Source organism: Sparassis crispa (assembly GCF_003851025.1).
Source record: "Sparassis crispa DNA, contig_000001F, whole genome shotgun sequence".
In the NCBI taxonomy this organism is placed as follows: domain Eukaryota; kingdom Fungi; phylum Basidiomycota; class Agaricomycetes; order Polyporales; family Sparassidaceae; genus Sparassis; species Sparassis crispa.
In genome coordinates, this window is record NW_020939748.1 from 622,476 (window position 1) to 645,596 (window position 23,121).

The 23,121-nt window shown below is 51.6% G+C and overlaps 8 protein-coding genes across 8 annotated transcripts; 3 read left to right on the forward strand and 5 right to left on the reverse strand.

Annotated features, from left to right (window-relative positions):
- Window positions 1-329: 329 nt before the first annotated feature.
- On the reverse strand, window positions 330-3,054 carry SCP_0201920 (Efflux pump roqT; the record flags this gene model as incomplete). The annotated part of the gene is made up of 20 exons (XM_027754107.1): window positions 330-384; window positions 455-676; window positions 755-843; window positions 895-929; window positions 989-1,003; window positions 1,054-1,177; window positions 1,230-1,258; window positions 1,309-1,382; window positions 1,441-1,457; window positions 1,512-1,544; window positions 1,597-1,935; window positions 1,987-2,027; window positions 2,078-2,092; window positions 2,144-2,228; window positions 2,275-2,308; window positions 2,357-2,537; window positions 2,595-2,667; window positions 2,726-2,771; window positions 2,828-2,990; window positions 3,042-3,054. 20 exons carry the CDS (start codon window positions 3,052-3,054, stop codon window positions 330-332), a joined length of 1,683 nt encoding a protein of 560 aa, XP_027609908.1.
- Window positions 3,055-3,573: 519 nt separating this feature from the next.
- On the forward strand, window positions 3,574-5,701 carry SCP_0201930 (predicted protein; the record flags this gene model as incomplete). The annotated part of the gene is made up of 12 exons (XM_027754108.1): window positions 3,574-3,651; window positions 3,704-3,824; window positions 3,871-4,021; window positions 4,070-4,156; window positions 4,212-4,326; window positions 4,372-4,541; window positions 4,589-4,772; window positions 4,837-4,873; window positions 4,928-5,040; window positions 5,098-5,164; window positions 5,218-5,343; window positions 5,397-5,701. The coding sequence occupies 12 exons, from the start codon at window positions 3,574-3,576 to the stop codon at window positions 5,699-5,701; spliced, it is 1,554 nt and encodes a 517-aa protein (XP_027609909.1).
- Window positions 5,702-6,709: 1,008 nt separating this feature from the next.
- On the forward strand, window positions 6,710-8,695 carry SCP_0201940 (hypothetical protein; the record flags this gene model as incomplete). The annotated part of the gene is made up of 17 exons (XM_027754109.1): window positions 6,710-6,800; window positions 6,860-6,912; window positions 6,969-6,985; window positions 7,041-7,106; window positions 7,159-7,172; window positions 7,225-7,253; window positions 7,346-7,401; window positions 7,465-7,547; window positions 7,604-7,633; window positions 7,685-7,695; window positions 7,752-7,870; window positions 7,947-7,969; window positions 8,024-8,168; window positions 8,223-8,230; window positions 8,287-8,350; window positions 8,411-8,438; window positions 8,501-8,695. The coding sequence occupies 17 exons, from the start codon at window positions 6,710-6,712 to the stop codon at window positions 8,693-8,695; spliced, it is 1,032 nt and encodes a 343-aa protein (XP_027609910.1).
- Window positions 8,696-9,197: 502 nt separating this feature from the next.
- Window positions 9,198-9,673, forward strand: SCP_0201950 (predicted protein; the record flags this gene model as incomplete). The annotated part of the gene is made up of 4 exons (XM_027754110.1): window positions 9,198-9,277; window positions 9,394-9,477; window positions 9,543-9,557; window positions 9,610-9,673. The coding sequence occupies 4 exons, from the start codon at window positions 9,198-9,200 to the stop codon at window positions 9,671-9,673; spliced, it is 243 nt and encodes an 80-aa protein (XP_027609911.1).
- Window positions 9,674-9,845: 172 nt separating this feature from the next.
- Window positions 9,846-11,048, reverse strand: SCP_0201960 (Protein SCO1, mitochondrial; the record flags this gene model as incomplete). Its single annotated transcript, XM_027754111.1, has 5 exons — window positions 9,846-10,201; window positions 10,261-10,455; window positions 10,516-10,612; window positions 10,670-10,925; window positions 10,990-11,048. 5 exons carry the CDS (start codon window positions 11,046-11,048, stop codon window positions 9,846-9,848), a joined length of 963 nt encoding a protein of 320 aa, XP_027609912.1.
- Window positions 11,049-12,654: 1,606 nt separating this feature from the next.
- SCP_0201970 (predicted protein) lies at window positions 12,655-15,578 on the reverse strand (the record flags this gene model as incomplete). The annotated part of the gene is made up of 4 exons (XM_027754112.1): window positions 12,655-13,502; window positions 13,553-14,600; window positions 14,657-15,204; window positions 15,269-15,578. The coding sequence occupies 4 exons, from the start codon at window positions 15,576-15,578 to the stop codon at window positions 12,655-12,657; spliced, it is 2,754 nt and encodes a 917-aa protein (XP_027609913.1).
- Window positions 15,579-17,713: 2,135 nt separating this feature from the next.
- On the reverse strand, window positions 17,714-20,946 carry SCP_0201980 (Dehydrogenase citC; the record flags this gene model as incomplete). The annotated part of the gene is made up of 26 exons (XM_027754113.1): window positions 17,714-17,745; window positions 17,803-17,829; window positions 17,904-17,976; window positions 18,035-18,099; window positions 18,168-18,200; window positions 18,260-18,310; window positions 18,381-18,458; window positions 18,518-18,584; window positions 18,633-18,706; window positions 18,754-18,995; window positions 19,064-19,154; window positions 19,213-19,336; window positions 19,385-19,403; window positions 19,457-19,635; window positions 19,686-19,754; window positions 19,806-19,817; window positions 19,872-19,910; window positions 19,970-20,028; window positions 20,081-20,145; window positions 20,199-20,268; window positions 20,323-20,396; window positions 20,453-20,496; window positions 20,555-20,622; window positions 20,676-20,775; window positions 20,827-20,834; window positions 20,892-20,946. The coding sequence occupies 26 exons, from the start codon at window positions 20,944-20,946 to the stop codon at window positions 17,714-17,716; spliced, it is 1,818 nt and encodes a 605-aa protein (XP_027609914.1).
- Window positions 20,947-21,499: 553 nt separating this feature from the next.
- SCP_0201990 (predicted protein) lies at window positions 21,500-22,719 on the reverse strand (the record flags this gene model as incomplete). Its single annotated transcript, XM_027754114.1, has 6 exons — window positions 21,500-21,686; window positions 21,747-21,862; window positions 21,947-22,135; window positions 22,186-22,501; window positions 22,555-22,608; window positions 22,664-22,719. The coding sequence occupies 6 exons, from the start codon at window positions 22,717-22,719 to the stop codon at window positions 21,500-21,502; spliced, it is 918 nt and encodes a 305-aa protein (XP_027609915.1).
- Window positions 22,720-23,121: the final 402 nt, after the last annotated feature.

Sequence of the window (23,121 nt, forward strand, 5' to 3'; positions counted from 1 at the left end):
ACCTAACGCTGACAGTGACAGGTGCAGTGCCGGTAGAACCCGACGTGATGACATCCCAGTAGCACCCGATGATACTACCTCGGAAGCAGAATTCCTTGGCCATCCTGAGCATTCTGTGTGTACTTATTCTGAGTTATCAATTTGTCTAAACTTTGAGAGCCGGTGAGACAATGACATAAGGTTGCTGGCAACATCCTGCCATCATCAGGTGGTATCTATATGAGTCTAGAAATATTAATCATCCACTGTGAACCCTTGCCATAGCGATGCAAATTTCAAGACTGGGACAAGCATTGATGGACCCAGACTTGCACAGCAACAACGCTGCCTCAAGACACCCCCTCAGACGTCTTCCCATCCTGCAGGCGTATGTTCCGGACCAACCTGAAGACACATTAGCTGCCGCGCACAGAACGACCCAGCTCCATGAGATGTCAAATGGGAGCATACTCACATTCCCGAGAGACTGGCCAACGCACCTGCGGGCACGCCGATGAGGAACACGCGGCTGATGCTGAACGTGTACGCGTGTAGGACCGCTGCGCGCATGTCCGGGGCGACCTCCGCAATCGCCGTAACGCTCTGCTCGACAGCCACGACGAGCGCTGCAGGAAGCTGCGGTGCGTACACCCGCAGGTTCGTGCGGAGCAGATTGGTGAAGATCGTGCCGCTAATTCTGATGTGGGCAGCATGGGCGGGAAAAAAGAGATCAGAGATCGAACTGCGAGGCGAGACGCAGCGGGGAAGGACGCACGAAACTCCAGCGACGCCGCCCAGTACCTGTGTGAAAGTCAGAACGGTAGTCGCCTGTGCGAGTAGGCCGTCTTGGCCTTCCCACTCTGCCTACGTTGTCATCAGCAATAGCATGTAGAGAGGCAATGCGCAGATACTTACCTGACATGCAATGAAGACGTTCTGCATAGCACCACCTATAAGTCAGCAGCCACATCAGTAACCACCAGGTACAGTTGATTATGCGAGTGCGCACCAACACCAACACCATCTACGGAATGTCAGTGAAAACTTGTGGAGCAGGACAACAGTATGACTTACAAAGGATCTGGAACCCAATGGCATGCGAGTTCGGTGTACTGATAGTGAGGCTTGAGAGCAGTCCTGCACCTATGCTGCACAGTAGAGGAGAAAGTACGAGGACATGCCAATAACGGCCGGTCATCTGTGGGACATTGTTCCATGCTCAAATAATATATTGCACCCCCTGCACTCACCTTGATAATTGCTCCGGATGCGATTGATGCTGGTGAGGATGTTAGCTAGTATGTAAACAGGAATGCAAGATATGCCTACCTATGATAACAGACAGCATAAATGGCAGGATATCCACTCCTGACTTGGTTGCACTGTGACCCTGGGCTTGGTACCTGTGCAGGAAATTTTAATGGCAGTTTAGGACAATACTACAAAGTGGTCAGCACAAACCACAGAGGTAGATAGTACTGGTGAAATGACATGAGTATCTGTTCAGTGGACTTAACAGAACCTCCACATACTGTTCCATTCAAGAGACCCAACCCAATGAATGCCTGTTGACAAATTATAAATCACAGTTGCACATTATCTATGATCCAGACTCACAGATTCCAAGGTGGTCCCGACCTGCGTACGGCTCAAGAAAAGACGCAGTGGAAGGAGGGCTGATGAGCCCTTGTAATACTCCCAAGTCACAAACAATATCATAAGCACACCAGACACAACAAAGAGAGCTATGATCACTGCGCTATCCCATGCATAAGTCGCTCCACCCCATTGAAGAGGAAGCAGCAGGGCCACGACGGCAGCGAGACTGAGCACAGCGCCGACCCAGTCTAGCATGTACAACAGCTCGAAGCGGCGAGCTGGTTCGTCCCTCTCTCTTCCTAGAGCTCGGCGCGTCTTGAGGAAGAAGAACACCGCGACCATGATAACACCTACAAACTGAATGTAGATGAGCAGAGGCGGCGACATGGAATTCAACAATAGACCTACGGGTAGGTTGATGAAGAAGCACCAGCGCCACGTAACATGGTCTACGACAGATTTTTCAGCATCTCATAGCAGCGTTCAGTTATACACAAACCGGTGAATGCGCCGCCTATGGAGTGATGTCAGTACCTGACATGTTGAGCCGCAGATTATTTCGCACCTATCAGTGGACCTACGATAGATGCTAAGGCATGCATCATGCCGAGCAAGCTGAACAGCATGGTCCGATCTTCAATTCTTGAATTCTAACATTGTCAGTTTTTTCGTAATGAAGTCCGAACGAGAACATACTTGAGCGATGATAATAAGGACTGCATTGACCACCCTTGCAAACAAGTCAACGTGAGCGCTATAACAACGTATAAGGGCGTACCCTGCACCCCCAGTTCCTGCAAACGCTCTGCCAAAGATGAGAACAGGAAAAGATCGAGCAACAGCACATATGAGGCTGCCAATGCCGAAGACTATGAGAGAGCATAGGTAGACGTGTTTTGCTGGCGCCAATGTTAACAGCTGGCCTTGGAATAGCATTAGACCGGCAAAGGTGAGCAAATCTTGTCAATTCATGCACGTTAGCGGGCAGACCCAGATACCAGAAGATGACGAGTTACAGGAGGTCGCGACCCATGCGGACTGAGAAAGTTTGTCAAACTGAGACGCAATCCTAGGCAAAGCGGTTGCAACCTATGGAATTGCCAGGAAGCTCGTTCAAGCCTATTGTGAGTTGCAATGTAGTACTCACAATCGTCTGATCCAGGTTTGCCAGCAGAATGGAGACCATGAACGCACTAAGTGTGTGGTTGGTCAGGTGTGGTACTGTGAGGGTGACCGTCTACGGTCTGACCTGATGGTGGACCACATTTTCTTGTCCAAAGGAGATTGCGACGCAGATTCTGTCTCTTCCGCTGAGACGTGAGTACCGTCAAGGTTTTCTGAAACGTTTTTGTCTGCAAGACTACTGATAGCTAATGTCTTGTCTTCCGTGGAGACATCCACGGCAGCATCCTCTGAAAGAATGATGTGAAATGAGTTAGCAAAGTACGTGAAGGCTGGCTCACCAGGTTGAAGCATTGTGTGGACGTAGATGCGTCCGAAGGGGAGGTGTCGGGCGATAGGTATGTGGCGCAAAAGTCAAGGTTGAGGTGGACCGACTCCAGGCGTGGGTAAGAGGCCATTTCTGCACATCACGGGGAAGTCCATACTTCGAGATGGCAGTGAGCGTCTACAACGACGGGTGCAGGAGAAGGGGCGCAGAACCGTCTGCAAGGACACCGGCCATATTTGGGCACGGAATCCATTTTCATTCTTGGCAGTGCCTCGATCTGATCGGGTGATCTGTAGTTTCGCGGCACTTTCCCGTGGCTACGAGTCCGACTCCGAGGCTCTGTCGCTGTGCGCCAGCGTTTGGCCAGCGTGGTTCTGCATCATCTCCGCTGGCATATGTCTTCCAGAAAATGGATGCGTAGCTCTCGGCGCTACGCCCAATATTAGCGCCATTCGCACTCTTCCGTTTCCACGCCGACATCGTGCCACATTCAGCATGCACTCTCCAACTTTAATTAGCCCTCTCGCCTTCACTTCGACCACACGATGTGGGGAAAGGTATTCGTAGCTGCTTTCTTCGTGTTCCTCACGACGCGGATTCTGCGCTTTCGTGCAAATCTCAAGGTGAGCCAATCCAGCGTGGTTCACATCCGTTCTGACGCTCTCGTATTGTCAGACGGTTGGAAACCTCCCCGGTCTGCGCAGTGCATTCAATCCTTTCTCTCTGCTCGGTGCCATTACCCCCACGTGTTACCTGAATGGGGGGCTCAATTGGCAGTGGCTGTGGCGCAGGTCTAGTGAGTAGCCATCAACCACATAATTTCCGACTCTGATTGTGCACAGTTTACAAGTACTATGGAAAGCAAACCATCTCATGCGTACCCATTTTGCATGGCGAACCAACCGTCTACACAATCTCTCAGGATGTAGCAAAACAAATTCTGACCGCTAGCCATGGTTTCTTCAAGTCTCCCGAGTCCACTGCGGCGTTAATGTGAGTAAATCATGTAATAGCATAATACAACTGTTTACTGTGAATTAGGCTGTGGGGAGACAACGTGGTATCATCCAATTACGATACGTATAGGAAGCACCGTCGTGTTGTCGGCCCTGCATTTACTGGAGCTACGTGCGTTAAACTTCCCTCTGTACAAAAAGGCGGTTAAACCGCTGTCCTCCGTCAGGTATGCCTTCGTCGCAAAGGAAACGGTCCGCCTGTATTATGAAATGGTTGACGGAGAAGATTGGCCTCAAAAACAAGTTGTCACCGTAGACTCCATCAATCAATATCTGTCCAAGGTATGTCTTTCCATGTGAGCTTTATCTTTCTGCTGATTTTCGCAGTTTGCACTCGGGATTGTTACGAGATGTGGATTCGGACTCCCTTTTACATGGGTCGCGTCCACGGAAGACGCCGATGGGTTGTCATTTGACAAAGCCCTCGCGATCGTCTCGGAAGGTGCGATTATGCGTCTCGCAACGCCAGGGTGGGCATACAAGCTACCCATCGAAAAGTAAGCTGCCACACTTGGTTGAGAATGAACGCTACAACGTGAGACAGGCTTCACGAGCTGGATAACGCGTATCGCCAGCTCTCCGTGTTCATGAGCTCCTTCGTTGCAAACAAAAAGGAAGAACTTTCTTCTTCTGCCGATCCCGTCGAGGGCGCCGGTAGTGATCTCTTCACGCGCCTTGTGACCGCGAGCGAAGCTGAGGGAAAGGACGGCCTGGTGGAGTCAGAGCTTGTAAGTAATATGGGTCTACATCATCTCATTCCAAATGAGATAAATTCCATCCTCCATGGACCAGATTGGAAACATCTTTACTTTCATGTTTGCCGGTCACGGTGCGCACTCCGACTATTATCAACTTGCATGACAATACAACTGATGATGATCAGAAACTACGGCTCATACTCTTGCGGCAACGGTGGCGATGCTTGCCTTGCACGAGAAGGAGCAAGAGGACGTGTACAAACACATCCAAAAAGTTATACCGAGTGGCCGGGACCCGGTAAGTCATCCATTAGCACCAGTTCTTGGTATTTTGCCTTCATGAACTTTTCGATAGACATTTGAAGATTATGTTCGCCTGGACAAAGTCCTAGCCTGCTTCCAAGAGGCTGCGCGGCTCTTCCGTGAGCATAGAATCCTGTTGTATGGGCTGTCATTACTAATTGAGAGCTCTCAGCCGCGGGCTACGTGGTCACCCGAGACACGACAGAAACAGTCGCGCTCAGAATTCCCCCTGAAGACGGTGGCGGGACCCTCGTCCTACCTCCGGGCGTGCGAGTCATCATCGACATGATAGGCCTCCGTAAGTGTTGTCCTTTGTTCCCCCGCAAGGCAACTCACATCTTGCACCCGCAGACTACAATCCCAGCCTGTTCCCCGATCCTGAGCAGTTCGACCCCTCACGCTGGCTCGGCATTGCAGAGAGCGAGCTGTCATTCTTCGGGCTCGGCCCGCGTGCATGCCTCGGGCGCAAATTCGCGATGACGGAGGCGGTGTGTCTCCTCACGCTCCTCGTGCGTGACTGGGAGCTAGGGGTTTCGCTCAGAGAGGGCGAGTCGAAGGTGCAGTGGCGCGAGCGTGTTATGCAGGGTAGGATGCTGGGACTCGCGTTTGGCGTACCGAACATCCCGGTGCGGCTCAGACGTAGACGGGCAGCCTGAATAGACAACCTGGCATGAACCTGTACAGCTGTAAGTACGGCGTTGTTAACTTTCCGGCTTGTGCTGCAGTGCTGCGTCACTGGTCCCTGATATACTCGATTGCCCATCTGTGGGTTCGAAAGCGGTGCGTGTTATCGGTCTGTTCTGATCAAACACAGAGAAACCTGAAAGGGCCGCTGTTCGGCGGCACCCCCCGCGAACAAGCTCAAAGTTTCAGTAACGTAGGCAAGTATTCCGCTGTCCTCCGTGCGCAGGTACTGAATATTGAATCGCAGAACAGTGCGCTCGATCCCGGGCCTGACAAGGAGAGCATATATCAACGAGAACATGGGCTGTTCAACGATGGGACGGTCCGCCGGAACTCGTCACCATTCCCACCGTGATCATATCCTGCGCGATCGCCCATCCGGAACAGGGTCCAGGGTTTATTTCTGAGTTCTGTCGACCCAACTGAATGCTCAACTCGGCTGCGATAAGCCGGTGAGCTCTATCTAGCGGTCCGTACCCGCATTACTTTCCTATATGTAATGTCGAAATATTGATATAATTGGAAAGTCAGAGTGGCAGTCGCTGTTGATGCTACGCATGGAGCCGGGGCTACACTTGCAGGCGATCCGTGACCGCCAGGCGGTGTTATCTTTGATGTAGATAGCTCAACCGCTCACACGCCACTTCAATGGGGCCTGACAGAACCGAGCTGAATTGTCCTGCCGGTGCCCAAACCTTGACGCACGAAAGCTCCCACAGTTGATTCTTGTTGCGCTGCAGAAGAGGGACCAAGAGTCACTCTGGCACTGTTTTGCATCAGCACCTTGGCTCTGCATTTATCGGATTGATACGCACAGCTGTTCCGACATCGTGACTTCCTTGTAGCACATGTCACAGTACGACTTCAGGATTATCTTCGAAGCCGTGTTTTCACGAAGTGTATACGCATCTCTTGTTTTCAGGCGCCTGATTGTCGTATGTAGTATAAGAGTTTGACTTGCAGTCGCACTGAGTCGGACCATGAACATGTCTTCCGAGGACGGCCGCGCAGCAGAGCTTCAAGCCCTTGTTCACACACTTACTCTACTCCAGCGCAGCGATCTTTCCTCAGGTCCGTGGTCTACCCGATCTCCTTCCCGATTCTGGTCTTACCGGCATTCTATTTCGTAGTCGCTGCCCTTACATGGCTTGTTTACGATATATCTATCACGCTTGAGCAAGAGGTACTATTATATCTCGTGAACCTGAATAATCTGTACCGATCAAACGTGATACGCAGGTTGACTTCATTTGGAGGTTGGTGTTTTCATCCAGCCATCTTGGTAAACACCAATGTGTCTCTGTGGCGCAGAGCAAGGTGGTCACTCCCAAAATTTCTTTACATAGCAGCAAGATACTATGGACTGTTCAACTTAGCGTGAGTGCACATTCACCCTTTCGGCGAACCGTCCTCTCATCTTCACCTGTAGATTTTACATTCATGGTAGATGTTCATTCATAGAGATGCCAGACTTAATGTCTCACCATTCGTCCAGTGTCCCTCAGCTTGACAGTGTCTGAAAACGTACGTTCTCTGATTCTCCTACTGCCTTGGCATGTGCTAACTGGGCTGAGTAGTAGTGAGAACTCACGTTGCTATTATCTTCTCTGATTAAGTTCAGTGTGCATCTTCATTCGATCAGCTGTAAGCCGTGGGTATGGTTTAATGCCTTGTCAGTACCGCGTCCTACTCCTTGATTAGACGCCAAGCTGACAGGCCGAGGTTGGGAGAACAGCAGCAACTCGGTATTCTTCACAACTACGGTCAATCTCCTTTTTGTAATCCGGATCCACGCTATCTACGAGAAGAAAAGAATAAGTAAGCTCAAGGAACCGCTCACGTCGCTATATCACGTTCTGATGATAGTTCTTTAGTGTTGGCTTTTTTGTTGTTTTTGTTCTTTGGTGCGTGATTGACTAGCTGTGGGAGAGCAAAGTAATGACCCTTGTGTTCAGCGGAATTCATTGTAAGTTATGCTGTGTCTGAATGGTGTCGCATTAATGGCTTTGATGTCGGTTGTAGATTGAAGTAGTTTGCACGACATTGATCGTCCGATCTGTCACGGTGGAGGAGAGGCCATCTGGACTGCCTATTCGTGGATGTACAAGTACAAGCGCACCAGATTGGACTCTGGCCGCATGGTAAGTCGCGACGTGCTATTAAATAGTTAGTCGCTGTGGAAAAGGCTCATTTTCCGGTCATTGATTTTCCATACAGGATTCCATGTCTCATCGTTGCTTGTAACCTTTCTCACTAAGCTGTCGATGACGTTGCATGCTGATTCCCGGCCACAGGTATATTTTATGTCCTCACCACATACAAGCTGGCCAAAAACCTGGGTATCAAGAATTGGGTTAACCTCAAACTAATTTTCTCTCGCCTGCATGCATATCCCATTATGGATATCTTCTACAGGGATGGCAGCATATTCTTTGGACTGTGAGATTTTGTTCATGCATCTCCAGATGATGTTCGTACTGATATTAACTTCAGGATTTTCGGTCTGCCCTTATTCATCTCAAGTCGAGTCATAGTGCTAATTCTCTGTCTTGTCCAGTCGTCATTCTCTTGAACACAGTATTCAATGTACTGGGAGGTGCATATATCGACATCGGAGCGCCGTTAGTGTCTGCGTTTATTCGCACGATCGATCGCGGACACTGATCCGATTCTTACTGCAGTTGGCTTTCTGCATCGTATTCTATAGCTGTTGAGTCCTTCATACCGTTGAGGCGATGCAGAGTCGATTGCTAATTCCAAATCGCGAGCAGGGATCTCGACTGGTTCTGAATCTGAGGACAATGACTTCAATACCGGACTCCAAGCTCAATATGCGCAGTTTCTCAGCCGAGGGGACTTTCAGAGCTGCGTCGAATGTAACTGCACCCGATGATCTTGACAGGGATTCAATTCCCCTGCAACCTCGGCAGGGGTGGGGCACGTCAGGTACAAGCCATGAAGTATAGCTCCTCTGTGCGTTATTTCACGGAGTATTCACCGTTGCTAGTTTCACCTCAGATAATGGATGCTGCAGGAGGGCGAAAAGAGCGTGCACAGTCTTCCTATTCCAGAGGCAGAGCGCGAGACTCCGAAGTCTGTGGTTAAGCGGAGTCGTAGGATTTTTTTGGACTTGCCCGACGTGCAGTGATGAGCGTTCTGCTGGTTGGGTTTTAATGGTTGTTTGTTTCTGTGCCATCTGATACTGCGAAGCGTTGCGGTTCAAGTTGTTGGAGTAGTCTAGTAAGTATTGCCAGGAGGCATTGATATGTTCTTTATGAAATATGAACAAGTCGATTACTTGTTCTCTGCAGACAGTATCGTGAGTAGTGAAGCCTTTTATTTATGTGAAAATACCAGATATCGTTCTCAATGCTAGTGTCGTCGAATACAACACCTTCCTAAAACGGTGAGTCACCCGAGCACACTCGGGCGTCAAGGCTGCCGACGCGGAGGACCGCGAACACATCCATGCCATCCTCGACGACAGCCTCGCAAACAGAGCTTCAGGAGGCCCGCGTTCCTCTCGCGTGGCGGGACCAGTGCTCAGCGTACGTTGTCTCAGCTCGCGCTCCCTGAAGCGTCCCTCTGACTGACGGCTCCTACCTCATCTCATACAAACGCACCTGTGGACTATTGTCGCGGTAATATGTGGCGGTGTGGACAGTCTGTTGATCCCCTTGAACGTCTGTAGGAAGGACAACTACTACCTCCCGTGGGAATGCACGAACGAGCGGCATGCGTATGAAAAGTGCGTTCCTTGTCTTGTCTATTGATCTATATACTGACTGTGGGCTTCTCGTTGCGTGTGCAAAGGTGCCAATACGACGAGTAAGTTTTCCGTAATTCTCTCCACGTGGATTGACTGGAACGTTCGCGCTAGTTACATGCGCCGGATGAAGCGATTGGCGAAGCAGAAGGCGGCCGCGCTGGCGGAGGACGAGTAGGCTACGCAGCCGAGGACTCCGCTCCACTTTTGTAATTGAATGCAAGCAGTCCTTTCTCAGATTCCACGCGCATAAGTGCACACAGCGATAGTGGAGTTGAGGTTGCGACCAGCAGAGCAAACAATACACGAATTATACACTAATAAGCCAAGCATACTTCCTCCGACGTCCGCTACACCCGCTTCCCCGTCTGCTCCTCCCACACGCCGACCTCCTTCTTTACGCGCTCCACAACGTCCTCCATCGGGCTCGCCTTCCCGAATGCCTCGACGAAGCGCCCGTGTGGGTCCATGAGGTAGAAGTAGATCGAGTGGTCGACGAGGTAGTCATCGCCAGGCTGCGCATCACGCGGGGTCGAGAAGTACACGCGGTACGCCTTGCACGCCGCGCGAACCGCCGCGTACTCGCCCGTGAGCCCGACGAGGCGCGGGTGGAACTCGGACACGTATCGCGCGACCTGTGGGACCGTGTCTCGCGCGGGGTCGACGGAGACGAAGATCGGCTGTACAATCGGGCCATACGCCTTGTCTGTGTGCCGCCGTCAGCGCCATGGACCTAGCGAGTAGCTTGTGGAGGCAGAGACGCACCAAGCTCGGTCACCGCAGCACTCATCTTGTCGAGCTCCTCTGGGCAGATGTCGGGGCAGTTTGTGAAGCCGAAGTAGATTAGGCTCCAGCGCCCCAGTAGGTCCTTGTCCGTGAACGTCTTGCCGTCCTGTGTTGTGAGCGAGAACGGCCCGCCTACGTTGGGGCGCCCGACGTCCTTGTCTATCAGCTCTTTTTCTGTGTCCATAAGAGTAAGAATGTGAGAACCTAAGTGCATTAGAGGGTGTGAGCACGCACGTCGCTGCTCATGCAGCTTTTCCTTCTCGTGGCGGAAGTAGAAGAAGAGGCCGACGCCAGTCGCGACGAAGATCGCAGCGGCGGTCGGCGTGAAGACCTGGAAATGTGCTCATGAGAACCGTCGTCTCTCTTTCAAACTCTCTGCAGTACGCACGCCGACTGCAGACCTGTCCCGCTCGCCCGAGGGTGTCTGCTGCTTTGAGCCCCCGCTCGTCTCAGAGTAGTTCCGCTTCGGGTTCGCGCATCGTGGTGTGGACTTAGCTGCTGTGTATAGATGGCGAGCAGAGGCTGAGCATCTTGCGGCTGTTCTACGGGCTGAGGATGTGAGGGCAAGTGCGGACATCGCGTGCAGCGCGTGACCGACGTCGAGGACGCCCTTCAGCTGCTGCCGTGATGTCTGGATGTTGTGACTAACACCGACTGTCTAGACTGTTGTGCATACATCCAGATAGACGCAGGCTTATTCGGACGAACATGCTTTTGTCGGGGCGTAGAAGACACAGAAATATACGGTCTGGCGCACAAACATCCATTTCTTTGAAAGTCAGTACTCTGCACGAACCTCCTCATAACTTCCATCTCAACCAACACCTCCGGGGTGGCGCTCTCTCCTACAGATGTATAGGCGGCACTTCAAGCTCGCCCAGACTCATCTTCAACATCTTCCCTTCCCTCAAAACTGAGATTCAGCCGTCCTCCACAGGTACCCCGAGACAAGCTTATAGCTGCATCTGGCACAATCGCGAAATACCGCAGGTTAATCTGCACGTCAAGGCGCCTATTCGTTGACGAAATCGGCGCACATATTCGAACGTTGTGTTGCTGATGTCCGAGGACTGGCAGGTAAAGAGGTCAAGTTGCGGCTCGTACACGAACGTATTGAACGCGGGTGTTCCTCGTTGACCCTGAGCTGGTAGCGGAGCGGTGCCGAGAGGTCGAGCGCTGTTTCATTCATGTGCAAGAGTTGTAGGACCAGGAGAAGTCTGACATACCCATCGAGCGTCCGGCGCAATGCGTAGCTTGGGTGCCAGCTTCTTGACCCACTAGGTGTAACCGTTTATAAGGAAACTGATACGCCCACGCCTCCAGGACGGCCCCAACGATACGTACACCTCTCTGAGGTCTTGCAGCGCCGCGGCGAAGAGCGCAGCGACGTGCCCACCACGCTTTTCGATTTAGCGACTTACAGATAACGCCGTGTTTAGTAGGAGCCAGCGACGCTCCGGGCTGGGCCACAGGAGGATCACTTTGGTTGACCCGTCCATGTCCTCTGGCTGTGCTAGCTGGTGCGCCACGTAGCGGACCGTGTCCCAGGGAGTGTTGCGGACACGCCGTAGGGTGTCCGCCACGAGGGGGTGTACCTGTCCGGGGCGGCAAAGACGTAGCAGTCGCGCGCGCGTAACGCCCGACGAAGACGAGAAACCAGGCGATGTCGCGTTCGGACCTCACATAGCGTTGCAACTGCCTATAAAATTGACGCCCAGAACGTACACGCAGGTGCTCTCCAAACGTCTACGGGTGCATGCAAAAGTGCACCGTTTTTCCCAGCTAGCCGAAAGCACTCCCGCCTGGCCTGTACGTGGAAATAGCGGCCCGAGAAGTACTGCCGAATGTCCCCCATGGCAGAGTGGACGAGCGCCCATGTTCACTCTGGGACCGCGAAGTCGTCGGTGTTGTCGTCCATGTCCACGTTGGCGTCGTGGAAGAGGTAGAGCAGGTTAATGCCCATCTGAAAACAGCCAACTGACGTGCTCTGAGGCATAGGACGGTAAAACAGTGTCTTCCCTCGCTTGAGAAATGTCAGTTGGCAATCCATCCAGTTCTTAGGAGATGCAGAGCTCACCAACTTGCAGCACCTGCCTGTGCTCATCGCGCATTAGGATGCCATTCAGTCTGAAGGGAATGCACGGATGCTCCTCAAGCACTTGGCCAGTGGCGGGAACCAAGGGGAGAAAGCGGATAGCACGATGCGGCTAAGCGAAACATTCTCGCCTCTTAAGCCTAGCACGCAACAACATGTGGGTCCTATAGCGATGGAGACTTATTCCTTGCGACGTCTACCTTCTTGGAAGTAAGCATATACTTTACGCAATAAATAGACAAAGCGAGCCGGAAGACGAAGCGAAGACGGGTGAGGTCTCAAGGCTCTGCGCCGATGCATTGCATGAACTTCTCGTAGGTTATCACTTGATTACGCTCACGAATGTGCGTTCGAATTGCACTGTCACAGAGCGCAACCTCTGCTGTATCTTCGCTTTCCATCAGGAATGCCCGCTCGTTGCGCAGTTCTCTGAGAGCACTCGGATTGGCCCGGGCAACAAGGATTCGGAGTTGGGAGACCCATGTCTTTGTGACTATGGCGTACTTGGGATGAGCTTTAGCCATCACCTTCTTGTACTCCTCTGGTTCGTGCAGGAAATCTCTCTTGGCTCTGCCTATGTCAACAAGCGTGCTGGCTTCCCATAACCCCGCTTCTCGGAATGTGTGCTTGTCCGGGTCAAATAACACGCAGAACCAGGCCAGCAGGTAGAAAAATGACTCGAGGTCATGCCGATACCGATGGTAGGGCATGCTGCCATAGAGTAAAAGGTCCAGTGCCATGTAGGGACCCGTGCCTATGCGGTAGCGAGGTTTCGTCTTTGGCGTCTTGTCTCCATCCGCGGCCTGGTCAGCCTGCTGCTCTTTTCCCGGCCTCTCGATGGCTTGATCGTTAGGTCTGTCTGTGGCCTTGGCTTCAACCTCAGTCGCTGGGGCAACTGCGTCCGTCGGTACAGGCTCCTCCGTGGGATCCTCGGAGGCTTTCTTCACAGGCATTTCCACCAGCGTCTTGAATTCAAGCTGGTCGCTGTCTCCATCAGGTTGATGCAGCGCTAGGTCCCAGTCGCACAGGATCCCACATACGCCGCCTCCACTCCGCTGGAACATAACATTGTCGACACTGATATCACGGTGCAGAACCTGTGCATATTTCCAGACATAATGGTGGGCTATAGCATCATCAGCAAAGAGCATATCTGCTAAGAGGGTCTCCACGTACCTCTGACGACGTCAGTGAATACCTTCTTGAACTCGTCAACGCTGCACACCGATTGCAGCGGCTCGTACTTTGTCAACACGAGCAGTCTTAATTCCCGAGTGTCTTCAGAGTCCAAGTGCGCATCTGGCAAGAATGCCCTCGGCAGTCCCATCGCCTCCATCGAACGCGTGACAGAACATTTGAGGTCGACAATGTACTGCAGCATGTCTGGCTTCTTCTTCCCAAGTGACTGACGGACAAGTCTGACGAGAGAGGCTTCAGATGCACGCTCCTGTGGCTGCCACGACATCTTCGCCACGAGCGCTGCATCACCAAACTGTGCAGTATTTGCGGTTGTGTTGATAGGCACCACGGTTGTTCCTCGGCCAACAATTCCAAAGTCGGTGAGAATACCCCGACTGGTATCGACCGCAAAAGCAAGAGCACCCATCGCATCACCGTTTATGTCTAGAGCTTGCTGGTCCGGTATCTCCAGATACGCATTGTCGTAGCCTTGGAAGCCCAACTGCCCGAACGTCATGAACGGAGAGATACCCATCGTTACTAAATCCGCGGAGCCCATCGCTGAGAGGACCAGAAGCAGAAGGTGTGGCTCCTCCACAAAGTTGAATGGCTCTGATTTGATCAGGCCCATCCTGTCGGCGTACCATAGATGCACGATCAAGCCGTCGGCTGTGAGTCCGGAAGAGTACGAGCGCACTCCGTGGGACATCATCTCCAATTCGTACTTCACCGCTTGTCTCTCTGTCGCGGTGAGCTTCTTGAATTCCGGCAGCTGCTCTGCATCCCCAATGTCGACCTCTGGCTCCAACGCCTTCTTCCCGTCATCTGCCCCTGCCTTCTCCGCATGCGATCGAGATCGTTTCGCTTGGGGCTCTAGCTGGTCAAATTTCTCAGATGGTTCCTTGCGCTTTCGTGTCTGTGGGCCCCCAGGCAGAACGACGTCGTGTGATCGAGCTCGTTTGCAGGGCCGCTCGGATACGACATTTAGCTCATCCTCTTCGTGTGGAGCATCCTTCCTCTTGCGCACCGGCGGATTTGTAATAAGCTAAGCACCAGAAAAAGTTAGGACCATCTGTTCCTTGCATGGAACGAGATACGCACGTCTTTCAATTTATTCACATCAATTGGGACATCTCCTTTAACGTCACAGTCGAACTTTCCTCCGTTTCGCTTGACCTCCACGCAAGAAATTGTCCATTCCCACCTCTGTTTTGTACAATCGGAGATGACCGAGTAGGAAATGTCTGGCTTATAAGAGCCATAATTTCCTTCGACTGTGTGCTCCCGCATGTTGATAAAATTTGCGGGGATGGATCGTTGGTCATCAACGGCGTGGAGGAGGTCTCCAAATATCCCACAGAGCTCGTCGTACATCATCTTCTCGTGCATTTGAGCTCTCGCCCAGTACCTACGACAGCGAGCACCCGAGAGTGACAGATTTAAATTCTGCTTGTTGCGGTTGCTGAGGATATCTAGCAGCTTCTGTGGGTTGTATTTCCAAACGTGCTTGACGAAGTCAAGGACGGTGAAGTCGCGCTTCACGTGGGGTATCAGGGTCAAGTCGATATATTTCTTTGTGGCCTGATCTATAGTGCCTTGTCCGGTCCTGAGCATACCGGAGCCCTTGGGCTGGACAGGCGTCGGCTTCGCTACGAAACGATGAGGCAGACTTAGACTCCACGTGCAAGGTATATAGTAAGGCAGGTGACTTACAGCCACACGTAGGCATGGAAAATGCTTTCCGCTTTGGCGTCGTCGGCGGGGTATGGGATGGCAGCGGGTCAGAGGATGGTTTCGCAAAGTGGGTAGGAAGCGGGTGTAGAACATCGGCGCGCTCATCTTGGTAATCAGAAATGGTATCGCTGTCGTTGGACATGGTGAAGCCTGAAACGAAGCCGGAGTCGAGGTAGAAGTCGTCGAGGTGGTGGAGACGAGGGTGGTAGATGTTGGTCAAATCGGGGTAAAGATAACAAAGTCGAGGAAGGAGAGCGTCAGAGAATGGGACATCTTTATTTATACCCATGTTTACAATCTGGCCTAGAGTCACGTTGTGAAGGTTGAAGTGGCCACGGACAGAGGTGGCTGCTGGACGAACAATGCAAGCTACGCGGTCACGTGGTCTGGTGCTGTGACGGTGCTATGACGCGCCGCGCAATGACGCGAAAATTATTTAAAACCTATAACTTCACCATAAGTTTTTTTCTGTTTTTTTTGGGTAACTTCACCATAAGTTTTCCGTCTTTGGCAAGTAAGCAGTCTACTGTTGGTCAACACGAGATCCTAGGGTTAGTTGGGTAAGGAAGGCTTACAAATTGGTTGTATCAATTTTGTACGCGTTCGCCACTACCTGTTCCAAAGTATCTATCTTTACCGTAAATTCACGGGAATGCGCGATCACTCATTTCATCGACCATGCCTCTCCGATCTCAATATCATCATGCTTGGAGTCTCTGGCAACGTTATTGACAACCACAGAGATACCGTACATGAGCATTTGGTCTACCGCGATCCAGACGATGTTCGCGTCAAGAACATACCTGTCGCAACCTCCTGGTACTAATGTCTTCCATGTACACCCGTTCTTATCTACAAGCCAGAGAAAAATCCTCGTTTGTAATGATTACAAGGTGGCACTGCGAGCCCTCGATGCAGAACATCAAGGATATCCAGACTCAGGTGTGATTATTATAAATCATCCTGGCAGCGATAAGTTCGCCCCTATCTCCAATCTTTTGACCTGCCGTTGAAATATCCAATCGAAGAAGAGACGCTCTTTCTCTATTACATGCTCATCGTGCGTCTCAGGGCGCGCCAGCTGACATTTTCAGAACACCGCCAACTTAGTATATAGTTTCTATGAAGACCTTGCTATGAAGTATCGCGATGCCACTGCGAAAGGGACATGAGTGCTGGTAGACTTTCACAGCACTCTCGAGCGATCCGACGCAAGATTGTTTTTGTCTTGGCCGTGCTTCCTCGTGCAGGTTGCGCCACCACTGAACATGTTTTGGGCGAAATGGGAGAAATATAAATACTCTCCGGGGAGGTTTCACATGAAACCATGGACCCTTGCAGAAGTTATGCAGGCGTGAGCAGGCTGTCTCGCTGTATGTCGTCTTCGTTAATAATGATATCGTGAGTAGGCGCTACTTAAAACCGCAACTGCAAAGCGAACGAGACCTTGCTAGATTTTTCGTATGCTTTGGGCTCGCCGTGCGTGACTGTGACTGCCTCCCCAGAGTATGCCCGCCATGCATCGAGGTTTCCCGCCTACATCAGCGCCTCCTGCATCAGCAATTCTGCAATTTCCTGAGCATCTGAGGGCCCTGACAGTCAACTGTCAGGACTGCCCCATTTCTACCCTGGCTCATACTGAACACTTTTCATGTGTTTATGCATGTCAGATTGGGTTTTTACCTGTTAGAATTATGCTCACCAAACAGCGAAATCATCCAAGGGGGTCATTTTTTTGTCCTGACACCTGACAGTCCTGAAATTTGAATGGTCCTGATAATGTGTTATCAGGACAGTGTCAGGCCAAATCCGGATTTGTTGATGTGGGGTGAGATGTGCGGTCAACGAGGTTTTCAAGGTAAGTGACTAGCCGCTCCCCGAGGCATGAATACTGATTTCATGCAGGATAAGACTGTCCACTGCGAATTTCGACATGGCGCTGAAACAAAGTCTAGAGAGCATTATTACGCCGACCCCTTGGACTGAGGTACGCATGCCGCTGTTCGGTTTCTGACGAATCTACTGGACCACCGTGTTCCGCGGGGGATATTCTGAACTGACCGGAGATTCGTAGCGTTTTGTCCGACCAAGCAATCCAATGAAATGGAAATGGGTATAAACATGGATATCGGGTGTCTTTGTGTCGCCTACGTGATTTACATAGCTAGTGTATCCTCTTGTACTGACTCGGAGTAACAATGTCGACAAGCGACGGGAATCTCTGGATTGCCCAGTCGATGCCTCCAAGTGGAAGAGTCCCTCTGTTACCGGATCCATCCAAGGCTGAATTAAATGTGGATTCTCAATACAACAGGTACAACTGATACTGCTCGTTCTAATTTCAATCAATGCAGACACCGCGAATCACTACCAAGACTGGACAGCGGCAGACACACACAGGTATATGATGAAGGTGGCCAGGCTTCAGGCGGCCACTCCTTTGATGATGTCCGCGGCTGGCATCGCACGTCAGCAGCACGCAGAGTCTCCACCATCTGCACGCAACGACCTACCTTGCTCCGCGATTGCATAGACCATCGCTGGGGTGGAACACGGGCCCGTCAGTAACGCTCTGCAGCTAGCATAAGGTCTAGAGGCACGGAAATGGGCGCACCTTGGGGGTGCGCACCGATCTGCAGGGGCGCGATGGACAGGTCCACGACGCGGATGTTCGTCGTGTGATAGACCTGTCAGTGCGGATTCAGCTCGCAGCGCGGGTGGGGCCCGGCATACAGAAGGGAGTACTTTGAGTTGCGGGTCGACAACGCCGCCGTCTTCCTCGGGTAGCATCGAGCATGACCCTACGGTGTCTGCAACAAGCACGGTACGCGTGAGATCGAGAAACGAGAAAGCGTACAATAGGAGAACGAGGGCGTACGGAAAGTGGTGCTGACGTTGTTCTTGATCCACTCTGCAAAAATGAGGACTGGACTGAACGATTGTCACACTGCTACTGGAAAAGGAACCCACCGGCAATTTGCTCATCTGATTCGACCTGTGGACCGGGGCTGACCTCCGTCTCTGTGTCCGACGCACGAGTGTTCAAGAGCTGGAGTAGAAATGCACAAATCAAGTATCAAACGATGCTAACCAACGAGGAGGCTCTTCAGTGGCTCGGTCTTCGCCAGGCGTCGGAGAAATTTGACAAGTTCAACCATAGTCGTGAGATCTGGATTCCCGCATGACATGATCAGCACGGTCCAAACATGGTGGACCGGACACACTCGCCGTATGATTCTTCGAAAACGTGCGGGTCGATGACGGGTGGGACCAGCGGGTCGCTGGACCCAACGTGCTGCATTGTGTCAGTGTTTGATAGTAAGATGTCCACGAGAAAACGCACGATGGTGCCCCGAGAGAAGGGACTGTTGAGGCCGAAGCCGAGGGTGATGTGTTTCTTGGTGGGGTCGGGGTTGGCTGTGGTGCGGGTCAGCTCGGTATATGGCGCTCGTTGGTGGACGCACCAGGCGGTATCATTATGCCGGGGCCAAGAATCAATTCGAGACTGGGTACCTGCTGCTCAAGGTGTTTGAGTTGAATTGTGTACTGCTTTCGCAGACCTGGCGAATACACATTGGCTGCAATGCCGGCGCGGATCGTCTCGGAGAGCGTCTTCTGCATCGTCGTCGTGTCGGCACAGATAGTGTCCAGGGGGACGAAGGTGAGTCCGATGGTACACAAATTGAAGAGACCCTTTCCCTCGGGACTTGCATGATGTAAAAGACGTGCCCGTGAGACAGAAACAGGCGACCTACGGCGGAGATCCAGACTTACAGGAGTGCAAGCTGCTTTACAGCCTCTTGGGGGTCATAGAGTGGATCGTACGTATTGAAATTCCACCCGTCGTAGTCGTACTTTCGCAACTCTTAAGTCCCCAAATGATTCCATGAGCGTTTCGCACTATCTTAGAGATGGTGACGTACCGTAAAAGAGGGGCGCAAACAGGTGTTCTTGTACATTCTCCCCCACACCAGATAACTCTACCTTCAGATCAATGCCCGCTTTATGGAGGACATCATGGTCTCCGATACCAGACAGCTCCAGGATCTATGACAGCAGGTATCAGATTGTTCTCCAAGCCGATATTATACGCACCTGAGGAGACATGACGGCCCTAGGCAATTGAGTGAGAGCTCTGGAGGTAGCGAGAGGGAAAGGACGACTGACCCTGCACAGAGGCAGACCTCTTTCATACAGGCAACTTCCTGCGGTACACCTGCGTGCAGAAACTCTACGCCAACAGCCGTTATGGTGCCATCAGCGTTGGGATGAGATTTTATCTTTATTACATGCGCATCTATTAGAACTGTTAGGTTCTCGCGCGATGCGACGGGCACGTAATACATCTTTCCAAACAATGACTCAGCCGAAGATACATTGAAAGTAGTCGACTCACATTGGCTGCATACGACCGTTGGTGCGTTTCAGGATGGAGTGTCAATGCGGTGGACGTCGATCCATTCGTCTATGGGTAACCTTTAAAGATGTGTTAGAAAACCAAATGAAAGATGCTGACGAAACCGGATGACTACAACGACACATCGTCAGGTCTCATCTGTGGAAGAATCGAAGGAAAACATACTGAATCAGTAACGTGAGTTATTCCATGCTTTGCTAGAGCCTGTGAATTAAACAACGATCAACTGAGATTGAACGTCGCACGGAAATGAATGCTCCTACTTCAGCCATGGGCCGTTCGATATTTGAGAGCACCACAGGGAAGGAGGTGACCACGGCACCTGAGAAGGGAATCAGGATGAATTCAACTGCGCAGTGTTGGCCAGGGCTCACCTGCATCCCCGCGATATGCCATATCATAGGTTAGAATGTCGAGATCGTGATGAGGCTTCATGAATCTGCAGTCGCAGATAAGTAGAAGGTCATAGTAAGAGGCTTCATAGTGTAGTACCGTTCAGCTCTCTTCGAATATTTTTCAAACGCTTCCCAGTTCCATCCGGGATTTCCGAGCTCTTCGAAAGCTTACGAGACATCCAATCAGCAAGAGACTTTCCAGGGTTGACATGAAGATCTACCTTGCAAATAGTCCCGGGAGGGCTTGTTCCATAGTAGCACATTGATAGCGGAGCTACCGCCGAGCCCCTTGCCACTGTTCGCAAAAGTATGTCTATCAGCAGGTGGAGTTGCGATGGAATCAGCACTGACCGTGACCAAGCATAGGAACGATTATTCGAATGGGGTTGAGCGATCTACGTAAGCCAAATAACGAGCACTGCTCAACTAAAATATTTAAATTCGGAGCCTTACTGTCTCGAATTGCCAGTCATATTTGGGATTGTTGAGCAATTTCCTTCGGTTCCCAGGTCCAGGGACCACTGGAGTGTACTCTAATGATATATATAGTGTCTGGGCAGCCATAAAGACTCACAGATAGTACTGTCGTCCAGATTAGCGGCACCGGCCTCGAGAACCAGGACGGAAAGAGAGGGATCTTCCGACAGACGATTGGCCAGAGCAAGGCCTGCAGTCTGAACACAGAGTTAGGCGACTCCTCGTTGCTTCATTGCATAAAGACTGACACCACCGCCTGGGAGGGAATCAGTAAGGAAGCGTTGATGAATGAACGAGAATAGATATTACACACCAATTATAATGTAGTCAAATTTCTTCCTTGCAACTTGGGCAATAGTGGCAGTCATGGTGGTGAAGAGGAAGAGGGAAATGGGAAGAAGCTGACCAGTATCGATGTGAAGCTGGGGTTGCTTGAGGATGTTCACAGGATTTAGATGCTTTAAATAATGTACTAGAACGGATCTCGCCGCCAAAGCGAGATCGAAATGCCCGCGGGCGACATAGGTGGGTCATCATCGGTGATGGGGAGTCCTCGCGCCACGCGGTGCCTCGATCACATTTCCGCGAAAGTTAGCTTCCGACAGTCGGCATTTCAGATTGATCTCCGACCGAGCATACCCTGCAGTGGATATCGATAATCCCCCAAAGGTCGTCGCCAAAACCCCCGGACTTGCAGACATAGTCGATTTTCGCAAAATTCTGTCCGGATTCGGTTGTCCAGTGTCCCCCGAGCGTCTCATGATATCAATCAAAAAGTTCATCCGCCGAGTCGGCACATGCTCTATTAACATTGGACATAGGGTCACGAAAAAGATAGGTAACAGCGAGCATGCACGAGCGAAATACATCACAGATATCACCTGTTGAAATGATACCCATGGCACCTTTCCCACATCCTTCCTACTCCAAGTCGGGCACCGCACTCAAGCTGCGCCACTGAACCTTCACCATCAGCGGGTCGCGCATCGACACCGTAAGCGAGTCTGCCGGGAGCCGCACCAAGTCGTCAACGGGCACAAGGTCGAACCACAGCAGGACACTGCACCAGAACACGACGAACTCGTACGCGGCAAGTTGCGCACCGGGGCTGCCGACGATGAGATTGTGAGTACAGTGAGAGAGAGCACATGAATCAGAGCGGGCTTACCATAGCCGCGGACCCGAGCCGAACGAGTGGAATTTGGGGTGCGGCGGTTTCACAAACAGCCCATCCGCGTCGAGGTGTCGCGCGGGGTTGAACTCCTTCGCGTCAGGGCCCCAGACCTGTGCATATCGCAGGTGAGGAAATGTAGGGGTGAAGCGAGCGCACTCAGGTCATGAGAGGTATTGGCATACGGTGATACGTACATGCTCGCTCCGCATCGTCGAGTAGTCGGACCACAGCAAATATTCACCTCGCGAGACGCGAACGGGGCCATACCCTTCCTCCGGGATCGCCGGGAGCACGTCATCCTTCAGTGCGACCCTTGAGTTCTTAGGGACGCCAGGCCACAGACGCAGAGTCTCATAGAAGACAGCAAGGTGGATAGGGTAGCCCTGCAAGGGCAGTCCGTCAGCTTGCCGATAGAGTAGCACTTTCGACCCACCCCCAAGTTGCTATATTGCACACCCTGTGTAGGGGCACCATTAGAGAGGGCCTCTTGGCGTAGCTTCTTCAACCAGACAGGAGAACGTGAGAGCTCATATAGGGACCATGCCAGCGAGTTCTGTGTGTTGTCTTTGGCCGCGAATAACAACGTCACAAGAGTATCACGAAGGAGGGCGGGATCTTGAACTTGTCCATCGCGTAACAAAGCCGACAGGAAGTCGCCGTTATCTTCCAGGTTCTTTCCAGAACTCTTACGCTCTTGCACTATTTCCTCGATAATATTGAAGAATTCCGTGCGAGCAGATGTAAATTCGCTGCTAACACCGTCGAACTACGCGAGCATCAGTACACAGAAATCATCGCAGACCTGCGATGGACACTCGCCTTCTCAATAAATCGCCACCATGGATTGAAGAGACGTCTATAGGTCATGGAATATCAGCAGTTATGCAAAAGAATGCAGGTGTTGACGATACCCAGATGTTGCCTGGCTGAGAATAGAGAGCGACTTCATCAGTGGGTGTTGCTCCATGAGGGTAGAAGCGTCTGCGGTCAAAAGTCTCATGTCATAATCCAGGGCCATTTTACAGAAGACTTCCAAGGACAGACGTCCGCAGAAATCTACTGGGGCATGAGATGTAGTCTGACAGTGCGAAAGAAGATCCTACCATTGAAATTGATGACAAGTCCTTCTTTCGCAGCATTCTCTAGAGCTTCTCTCGCCGTTAGAGTAACCCAAGGAACACCATTGTGAGGCAAACAACAAACTAAGCATGGTGGATGATACTCACCTCATTCATGCAACGTGAAACATCACGATCAAATGTCGCAGCCACAAAGATCGGCCTCATCGACCATTGACATTGGCACAATGCATTGCAGGTGAAAATATGGAACATACTTCATAACCTTGCGACTGAAGCGCCACTTCGCA